At 47.8% G+C, this 10,694-nt stretch overlaps 1 protein-coding gene across 2 annotated transcripts; it reads right to left on the bottom strand.

The window, feature by feature from the left end:
* Positions 1 to 1,410: 1,410 nt before the first annotated feature.
* Penk (proenkephalin) lies at positions 1,411 to 7,489 on the bottom strand. 2 transcript variants are annotated; one of them, XM_042696151.1, is made up of 4 exons: positions 7,434 to 7,489; positions 7,295 to 7,351; positions 6,682 to 6,822; positions 1,411 to 2,347 (listed from the first exon to the last, which is right to left on the bottom strand). In XM_042696151.1, the coding sequence occupies exons 3-4, from the start codon at positions 6,817 to 6,819 to the stop codon at positions 1,679 to 1,681; spliced, it is 807 nt and encodes a 268-aa protein (XP_042552085.1). In that variant the 5' UTR covers positions 6,820 to 6,822; positions 7,295 to 7,351; positions 7,434 to 7,489; the 3' UTR covers positions 1,411 to 1,678. The 2 variants fall into 2 exon arrangements, with proteins under 2 accessions (XP_042552085.1, XP_042552086.1); XM_042696152.1 differs by having other exon boundaries at positions 7,439 to 7,482.
* Positions 7,490 to 10,694: the final 3,205 nt, after the last annotated feature.

Raw genomic sequence — 10,694 nt, 5'->3', positions numbered from 1 at the left:
AGCTGGAATTTCCAATAGATAGATGGCCAAGACTGAAGAAACACTAAAACCTCAAATACACCACTTTTTACCTCCCTCTAACACCATTTCAGGCCAGCTGCTGCTTATCACTTGCACCTTGAACTGTTCCACTTTCAGTACTTGCCTCTACCCTTCAAAAGGAGGAGAGTTTCCAGGGCATTTCTTGGAAGAAAAAGTGTACGCAGGACTAGGAAGGCTGATGTGGGTAGTGCTGTGGGAACATGTGGACCTGTGATATGGGCATTGAATAGGAGGGCACAGGTCTCCTGACATGGATGCTCCCAGATCCTTGGCAGGGTTGTACTAAGAGAGCAGGCTGCTGTATCTGAATGGAGCACAAACGTTTAAGACAACAAGTTTGTGGTGGGACACTCTACTGATCAGACTTATTTTCTACCTTGCTGAAATGTTGGCTGGATGTGAGGGTCCTGGGACAATGACTTAGTAGATGGGGGTTGGGATATACGGAGTTCCAATTAGAAAAGATTGATATTATATTCCTCGTATCTGAATGTTGTCACATGTGCTTTCATTATTAAAAGTGTTCATATGGTCCTTGTGTTTTTGGGAACTTGCTTTATAAAGTAACCATAATCTTGTTCCTGATTATCTGGTTGTCAAGTTAGTTGATCCATCTACCCCATTCATTCATGCATTCATTCATTCATACATCCATTCTTCAAATAGAGAATCTACTATGGTCATAGTTCAAGGAAGGTGACTAAGACGAAGTCACAAGTTCTTGCATTTTGTGTTAGTGCCCTGGATAGGAGAAATGGAAATGGAATGGAAAAGATACTTATTGGGAATAAGAAGTTGGGGCTTTTGCCTTATTTCTAATTTTCAACTGCTGGACCAACTAATTAACCCTTTGGGGATTCATTTTCTTCTGTGTAAAATAAAGTGAAATGATCCTTCCCTCTTAAAAAAATTTTTTTTTACCAGTCCTGGGGCTTGAACTGTGGACCTGAGTGCTGCCCCTGAGCTTCTTTGGCCAAGGCTGGCACTCTACCACTTGAGCCACAGCTTCACTTCTGTATTTTTTCTTGTGTATGTGCGTGTGTGTGGTTAATTGGAGGTAAGGGTTTCACATTTAGTTTGAACCATGACCCTCCGATCTCAGCCTCCTGAGTAGCTAGGATTACAGACATGAGCCATTAGTGCCCAGTTTGTAATCTGTATTTTGTCACCATGTGTTTACTTAGGAGTTCATATATGAAGCATTAAAAATGAACCCACATTCTCAGCCTCTGATGGAAGAGGAAGGAGCTAGCGTGAAAAGCAGATGGTGCCACTATCTCCAAGTCTGGGATGAGCTGCGGTCACTCAAAGAAGGAGGGCCTCGGAGAGAATACGGACAAGAGCTTGGTGCAGTTGGGAAAGGGATTTATTATGTCTATATACAAGGAAGCATTTGCTGATGCTTTGTCAAAAACAGGTATAAGGGGACCAAAAACTATTCTAGCAGGATTGAGCTTAAAGACTGGCAAGAGGACACAGACGGAAATGACAGCATTCAGGCTGCCTAATTATGCAGACCACGAGGGCAACGACACAGTGCAAGCCACACAGGACAGCTATATGCCATGAGAGAGCAGCTGCTCACTGGGACCGCGGGGAGGCTGGGGAGGGCCGGGCTACTGCTAGGAAAGGGTATTTAAAATCGCATAAATCCTCCATATCTTTTTCCCACCTCGGGAACTTCTTTGGAGTAACTTTCTCCTTCTTCGTCAGAAGGCAGGGACTCAGCGAAGCGCTTGAGGAAGCCCCCGTATCGTTTCTGGTAATCCATCCACCACTCAGGGCGGCCCACCCTTCTCATGAAGCCTCCGTAGCGTTTCTGCAGCTCCTTGGCATCATCTTCCAGCTGGGGGCTTCTCCGGAGGCCTCTCATGAAGCCCCCGTATCTCTTGCTCAGGTCCTCCTGGTTGTCACTGCTCTCCAGGTGGTGGTTCTCTTGCTCGGGGTTGTCTCCTGTGCCCAGCAGCTCTCTCAGCAGATCGGAGGAATTGGCCAGGGCATCCCCCTCTTCGGCATCCTTCTTCATGAAGCCGCCATACCTCTTGGCAAGGATTTCCCCTCCATTGCCCTCTTCCTCCGGCTCTGCAGGATAAAGCTCATCCATCTTCTTCATGAAACCTCCGTACCTCTTCATGAACCCCCCATACTTTTTGGCCAGCAAGTGGCCCTCATCCTGCTTGCTGCTTTCTGTGAGCGGGTGGGTGATTTCTTGAGGGAACTCAGATGTCTTGACCTGTAGGAGCTCCTTACAGGCCTCCCAGATTTTGAAAGAGGGCAGATGGCCTTCACATTCCAGCATGCAAGCCTGAAAGACATTGGAATTAATAACCTGTGGTAGGCAATAGGCTTGCTTTGATAGGTTGATGCCCAGTGAGGAAGGTCATCTACATCTTTTTTTTTTTTTAGGTTTTAGCAAGGGTTTATTTTTAGCATAACATAATTAAAATAGGGAGAAATGGAGAAAAGCAATATTTCTGGCTCCCCACACAGGAAATTAGGGTTAAAATCTCTTTCCACCTTACCATCATAACATCGTGCTCAAGAGGCAAATGGAGCAAATAAAAACTGGAAAAAGTAGGAGGATGAACTGAATCTAATTAGAAACTGCCTGCTGAATATACTGTGATATGTCAGAATTTTAGAAGACCCCTCCCAGTTCTAACTTTAGTTGGCTGTCTTCATAATGGTATTGTACTGGTGATTTTCCCCTGCCAATAATATCATTTTGTTTGAGGTTTTTCTAACCAAAAGGGAGAAATGTTCTATTTACTAAATGCAGGATAGTTTCCTAATTGCACAAGTGTTGCTGATAAAATTAGTATTAATAGGATTCATCTGCTGGTGGTGTTAATATTTTACTACAACAGTAGTCAGTGTTCCTGCAAACATTTTCCATCTTTCAAGAAAGAAAGACATCCAAAACATTCAATTTAAATCTCATGAATTATTTGGATTCTGGTATATCGATTGGCCATAATTAGGGATGTTTTGTTTTTTCCTGGTTGATTAAAACACATTGTGTTGTCTTGAATCAAATGCATTTAATTAAGTCTTTACCTAATGTAAAGGTGAAAGCAGATAGGAAATTACACACACATGAATGCATAAATTATCCATGCTGATTTTTCTATTTGGCTACTGTAGAGCCAAAGTAGAGAAAAAGTCTTCCAATGGAAGTAGTATTAAAAATAGAGTAGGAATGGTTAGCTTTTATGAGTTCCCTTTATTATATAACAATTACATTCAAGGAATTGTGAGATTTAGGCTATAGATTCTTACAATGTTCTTCAGGTATTTTTCTATTCAATAGATGGCTTATGTATGGGAAAAGAGGACTAACATCATGTAAGCATTTATACAATCCATGCCATATTTCTCAGCATTTAAGGGGCTCTGTTAGCTGTCTGAATCTACTTACAGAAAATGCATTGAAGCTCCTTGATTTAGCAAAGTGAGGCCCTTTCCTGCTATTTAAAAACATACTGATATAATGAAATTAAATGTTCTCACATTATTTTTCATCATGAATTAAATCATTTTATTCATGTAACAAAATCTTTAGGCTATACAGTAACCAGGTCTTAATGACTAAGCTTTATGTCTGAGGAAACTAAATGTTTCTATATATGAAAGTATTAAAAAGATAATCTAATTAAAATGATCTTGTTTTATTCCCAATAATATCTGGTTTAAGGTTTAAAGCATTAAAACGTAAGCTATTCCAGGAAAGTTAGAATGAACTTGTGACTTTAAATGAGCATCATTATTCCACAATACTGTGAAATTTGGGAAATTATGTAATCACTTAATCACAATTAAAAAAAAAAAGAACCTCTGGGAAGGTAGGGAGGGAAGGGATGGTAGGGGGAAAACAATGGAGGGGGTAACAATGCTCAATAGGAAGTGTACTCATTACCTTGCTCATGTAACTGTAACCCTCTGTATAGTATCTTTACAATAAAAAATTAAAAAAAAACTTAAGCTATTGAAATGGAAACAATATTTCCATTTGAATGTATTTATGGACAGATTACCCAAAATTAATAATGAATATTTTGTGTACTTGTACCAAAAGACTTTTAAATGTATGTGATTTGGTAATCCTTCAAAAACAAATCATGGCAGATAACAAGAATAGCACATTCATACTAAAAATGATGAGGTTACTGTATCATTCCTACAGCTAACTATATATCTGTAGTGATACTTGTCACACCTTGCTGTCTATGGTACAGGCAAGGTTATATGGTAAATTTGATCTGGACATTCGCCAAAGCTTGCTTTTGCATTTTTGGCTCTACCACAGTACTAAGCACAAGTGTCTGTCACATGGGAGAATCTTGGTAATAACTTGAATATTGATTTTTACCACACATCTTTGACTAAACACCCTTAATTTGCCAGTGTGGGTGTGGGTGTGGGTATACGCACGTGCGTATGTGGGAACACGTGCACATTCCAGCAGAAATCCCCAAATCCCAGTCATTCTAGCAAAATGAGCTTTAACTAAATCTTTTGTTACTGAGAGAACAACATCCCTAAATATAAGATGTAAGATGAAACAAGTTGCTTAATCATTACTTAAAATGCTTTAAGAGATTTAAAAAAAAAATGATTGTTGGTTATTGTCTTTTTATAAATGCAAGTTGTATATAACTCCATGTATACTATCATCTGTGTTAAAAGAAAAGCTACTACACCAATGAGAAGTTTGGGAAGAGCAACCTTTCTAGATGTCACCTTAAATTTTGTGAAATGATGAGTGGAGGTGAGAAAGGGAGAGAAAACAGAATTTTTGGTAACATCCAGGAAGGGTTGGCTGCCCCACAATGAACTCTGGGCACAGCCCATGCCTCAGTACTGGAAAAGGAAACCCCACCTTTTTAAAGAAAGAAGTTGGTATTTTTAGAGCAGGCGGAAGTGCTCGTAGATTAAATTTTTAAAAAGTAGAACATGCATTGTTTATATAACATGTCAGTTATATTAATTACCAAATCACACCACTTAAGTAAGTGATGTGACTGCTATGACTTTGAGGCCAGGTTAGAACATTTAAAAAGTTATTCTAGAATTCACATAACCTTTATGTAGAAGGCAGAGAACTGTGGACCCTGAGGTTGAGCTATATGCTTGTCTAGCAGGGGACAAAAGCCAGTGCATATGTAAATGGACAGGGGAGTTTGGGGTCAGGACATGGAATCTTTTCAGTTATTGTCTCCCCTGTGTATACATTTCTTGGCTCACAAGATCTATTCTTATGTGTGTAGCATTCATTTAATTTTTAGGGGTAGCTTAAAGCACATGACTTTCTCGGGGGGGAAAAATGAAACAGTTGAGTGAAAGGGGCTGTTCTTCCTATTTTAAATGGACCATTTTTTCCCTCATAATTTAAGATAGAAGACACATCTATCAAAGCCCAAGTTAGCATACACAAATGGAAACAGATCAGGTAATTCAAATGAAAGAGTTAAGCTGAAATAGACACTTTGAATATTTTTTTTGTAAAATCTGTTCCTTACTGTTTCCTTCACAAGCATTGGTACAACATTGAATTTCCTTAAAGGTTCAAGTAGATCCAAAATCACTCTGGATAAATACATTACTCTTTACCAAGCTTGTTTCCCCTCCCCTCCTTTCTTGATTTTAAGGGTAATACAGAATTGCAACAAATTTCAACAGTAATGCAAAGGAATCATGTGGCGAGCAGGTTCGGAGGAAGCATCTAGAATTTCATATGCATAGACTCTGACTCAGTTGAGCACCCTAGGTAATAATGCAAGAGCTCCTGGATTAGATTAGAATAACAGTCATTTTGTCATCAGCTTCCTTCCCTCCTGTTCCTTTCAATGTCATTTGTCTTTGCACCAATACCTTGTTTGTCTTTGGACCTTGGCCAACTCTCCTGGGCCCTTCTCATGGCCGAAAGAAACGGTTGCTTTTAGAAGCTATTAGAAAAGTGCAGTTGACACAAGACAGAAGCCGAATTCTGTCTTCAGTCGCCCATGCAATCACTAAGAGCTTTCTCTCCTGTCTTCTGAGATTTCCCCGTCCTCCCTCTTGATCCCTTTTTTTTCTATCCCTTTGCTGGGATAGAATCCCGGAGAGACACCCCCCCCCCCCAAGTTATAGGAACTACGAAATTCGAAGGGAAAAGATGGTGACGAAATGTCATTAATTTAAAAGGCACATTACTTGTGAGAGGGATAGTTGTGTGAGAAGCAACTATTCTTGGCTGGGATGTTAGAAATGGGGTGACCAGGCATCAGTCTCGGCGAGCATCCGGTGCTATCCGAGGTGCTGAAGAGAACACATCGTGTGTGGAGGCGAGGGGGTGGGGGTGGGGGGCGGTGGAGTGGAGCGGATACTCGAAGCTCCAAGGTTAAAAGGAACTAGATACGTGTTGGGCTATCCCTGCTCTTTACCTGTACCTAGATCGGTGCAGGTCCCCTCGGCTGAGAACCAGAGTGCAGAGTGTAGGCGGACCTTGGCCAGGCGTCCTGGGAACAGCCAGGACACCTGGGTCCCCAGGGTTGGCGCTGGGGGCTCCTCTGCCTGGGTGTGCGTGCGAGACCCGGAGATCCGACCCAGGCGGATCGTCCGAGGACTGACCAGAGACTCGCTCCTGCGCGCACCACTCACCAGGAAGTCGATGTCGCCGGGGCGCACTAGGTGGTAGCTGCACGTCGCGCAGTCCTGGGTGCATTCCGACTTCATGGAGGCCAGGAGGCCGGGGCCCAGCGCCAGCAGCCAGGTGCAGAGGCTCAGGAGCCGCGCCATGGGCTACGCGGGGCAGAAGGAAGCGCGCTTGGAGCGTGTCCTGGGGGGGTGCAGACCCCTGGGAGCGAGGGGCGCCTGGCTGCGACACCCCGGCCGCGGGAGGGGGGCGTCGAGCAAGACTCGTTAGGGATGCTTCTGGCTGAGCAACCGCTCGCAGCGCACCCCACCTTTCGGGGGGTGGGGGAGAGATTCGAGGACGGCCCAGAATCGCTCTCAATCGCCCCCAACGCGGGGTGACGGGGTGGGGAGCCTGTCCTCTTCCCGGGCGTCCGTTGCCGCGGGGGCAGAATTCCGGAACGAACGCCCGAGATCTACAGCCTGAGAACGGGCTCAGGTGGAGGCAGCGCCTGGAACAGGACCCCCCCCCCAAGGGGAACCGGGAGGAAGTTGGGGGCGCCCACCCATGCAACGAGCGCAGGCGAGGGTCCCCCCCAATCCTCGCAGCCAAGGCGAGTTCGAGGCCCGTGTCACTTACGTGGACGCTGTCGGGATGGAGCAGGCTGACGGGGAGAAGCGGGTCCCGAGCACGAGTCTGGAAGGAAGAGAAAGGTGAGCGTGAGCCGGGCGGCGTCGGGGGGACCGCGAGCCGGCGGGGTGCGCGGGCAGGTGCGGACCTCACCGTCGCGGGCGCCGCGCGGGGCCGGGCTGCGGGGCTCTGAGCACCTGCCTCGTCGTCCCCGAGGCCAGCCACGACTCGAGCCACTTTATAATTAGCCCCAAACCGAAGGAGGCGCACGAGCCCCAATCGCCGGCGGGCTGCAGCTGACGCACGCCCTACGCCAGCCCGCGCCGACGCCTTCGCGGGAGGGGTCGGTCCCGGCGCCGCGCGCTCGCCCGGGGGCGGGGGGGGGGGGCGCTCGCCGCGTCGGTCCGTGACGAACCCAAGGACGTTAGGAAGTTTGGGGGAGGCGTGGGAGGGGGGGGAGGTCAAGCGTGCCCCCCCCACCCTCCCACAGGAAGTCACTGATTGCACCCTGGGCTGGAGGGGTGGGGGGATAGACAGGTGGACTGGCTTAGGTTGGCGGGGTGCGCCCGGAGCCCCTGGGATCGGGTGAGCCGGTCGCCTCTGCTTCGCCGCCCCAGGCGCCCTGGAGGCATTAAGAACCGGAACCTCGCGGGTTTCACCGTCTTCCGCGCCCTTTCCCCCTCCCCGGCCCCCAACGTTTGACTCCTAACGGCACCGAGCGCACAGTAGGCGCTCCGTGAATTGTCCCAGAAACGAAAGACGGGAACTTTTGAGGAGTCTTGCAGTTTCTCCTCCTTGATTATGGAGATCTCTGACCAAAGAAGCTAGTTTGAAGAAAAAAACCACCACCACAAAGTCCCGCGTTCTGGAAAGGCGTGCCCGGCGGGGCCGCGCGCCGTGCGGCGGGGCGGCTCGGAGGGACCCAGCCCCGGGGTCGGATGCCCATGGTCATGCCCTGGGGGGTGTGTGCTGGGCGAGGAGGCGGGGGGCGAGGGGATGTCCGAGCACCTGAAGCGTGGGGCCCCGGGGCTCCACAGGGAAGACACCCAAAGTAGACGGGGACCGCCGAGGCTGGAGGTTGAGGCTGGCCCTGCCTTTCCCTGTCTTCCCACCTCCACAGCTGGCGGCCTCCTCAGATCAGTCCAAAGTTTTCTTGTTTGGAGACGAGGGACTGAATTCAGAGGCACAGTGGACAGAATCAAGGGTTCCAGACGAAATCACGTAGCCTCGTGCCTGGCATATTGCAAGTTCTCAAAAGTTGTTTTAAATCACTCGCCACCCAGCCCCAGCCCCAGCCCCCCCCCCCCCGCCCATTTCTTGTCTGTCTGTCCTGGGAACTTGGGTGCTTGTCCCCCAGCTCTTGTGCGCAAGGCTAGTGCTCTGCACCGGAGCCACGGCTTTGTTTTTAAATGCTGGTGAAATGAGAATCCCACGGACTTCCCTGCCCGGGATGGCTTCTAAACGCGTGTCAAGAGCTCAACCTCCTGGGGGAGCGCCCGGCCCTCCAGGCCCCTTTGACCTGTCTGTTCGTCATCCATTTATTGTACAGGACTGTTCGACTACGGAACCTCCCCTTGGCTCTCAGGGGGACATCGTAGACAGTTTTGGGAGGCCTCTGTGTAGGGGGGGGGTTCCCAGGATTTTGTATGTTCTGCAAAGGACATACACCTTTGCATGCACCTTTGCAACCGTCGCGGGCACTTGCAGCCAAGCGGCTCTGAGGCTCGGGTCGAGCTGCACCTTCCATTTTCGTCGCTAGAGGGCAGTGCTCTCCTGCGTAGGCTGGACGCTTGCGGGGAGGTGGGGGTGGGCGTGGGGTACCCATTTCCGCGCGGGTCTCTGTGAGGGCTGCGGACATTGTACCCCGAGTGGTCCCGCAGCTGCACCTGCGGACCACCTGTGTCCAGCGCCACCAGAGCCTTGCAGAGCCCTAAACGGCCAACTTCGATCAGTTACAAAATTGCAAATGCTTTTCCTTGCAGATGTTTTCCCTCTTAGACCTTTTAGGCTCTTCCCACCAGGGGCCTTGGTCATGTCTGCCCTTCCCTGCTCGCTACCTTGTCTCCTGTGCAAAAGAGAGCTGCTCTCTGTCTTCACTGGACCCAGGTCCCCCCTGTACCCACGGTTTGTAGAGGAAGCCCACTACCCTGCAGTACTGTGCAGAAGGCATGGTCAGAAACGTCTTGACTACAATTAAGGACAACTTGCATACCCGAGATCACCTGGAAACTTTAAACAAATACGTAACTGAGAGCTGGAGGCCGAGGGGCTGGTGAGAAAGGAACACAGCATTTGTTACTGACAGAGGGCTCCTTGGAATCTTGGAAAAAAATAAAAGCTTAAATTTGGCAACTCTCAAGTAGATATATCAGAATTTCCCAACGACCAACGCAGGCAGTGGCAGCTCAAGGTCTCTGGCTTTTTTAGCAAGGCAGTGGGTGCCCATCCCACATGGATGTGCTTTGTTGTTGTTGTTGGTGGTGGTGGTGATGGTGGTGTGTGTGTGTTAAGCTGAATTGTTCTCAGTGGCTCTTTAAAAGTCAGAGGTGATGAGAGAGAGAAACACACACACACACACACACACACACACACACACACACACACACACACACACACACACACAGACCTACCCCAAGAGAAATGGAAGAGTACTATTCTTCAGACTTGATGCTCACAGTTGGTGCTCAAAAATGTGTGCCCATTAGTTGAAAGGAAGTCGTTTTCATCCCCTAAATCGTGGACATCCCTTAAACAGTGGAGAGTCTCTTCCTGTTACCTTCCTCCACCTAGTCTGGAAGCCTTTCCTTTTCTCTCCTCCCTTTCCTTTTCTCCTTTCCCTTTCCTTTCCCTCCCCTCTTTCCCTTCCCTCCTCCCTCCCTCTTCCCTCTTTCCCTCTTTTCCCTCTCTCTCCTTCCTTCCTTCCTTTCCTTCCTTTCTTCCTTCTCTTTCCTCCTTCCCCCCTCTCTTGTCTCTCTTTCTCTCTCTCTCTCTCCCTCACCCCAAGGCCCTGAGCCCTCAACTGCCTTTCTTGCTCATGGCTGGTGTTCTACCACCTGAGCCATGCCTCTAGTCTGGAGTTTTATTGGTTAACTGGAGTTGGAATCTCAAGGATTTCCTTTACCCCTGGACTGACTTTGAACTGTGATCTTCCAGATCTTCGCCTCCTGAGTAGCTAGTATTGCAGTATTGCAAGTGTGAGCAACTGGTGCTGAGAAAAAGTCATACATGTCCATCTTCATTTCTTTATATTTTAACTATAGCAGTGGATTGTAAGGAAGATATTTTGTTCACGATCTTTTAAATATTTATCGAGAACTAATAGAGTTTCCTGTTATGTTCTTGGAAAAGACGGCTCCAGAAATCAGCCTCAGAACAAGGGAACAAATCTTCCCTGTCTTAAACCATTTAG

This window comes from Dipodomys spectabilis, unplaced genomic scaffold (assembly GCF_019054845.1).
Source record: "Dipodomys spectabilis isolate Male_0828 unplaced genomic scaffold, ASM1905484v1 ptg000199l, whole genome shotgun sequence".
In the NCBI taxonomy this organism is placed as follows: Eukaryota; Metazoa; Chordata; class Mammalia; order Rodentia; family Heteromyidae; genus Dipodomys; species Dipodomys spectabilis.
The sequence above is the reverse complement of the archived record's forward strand: the minus strand, read 5'-3'. Positions and strand labels throughout refer to the sequence as shown.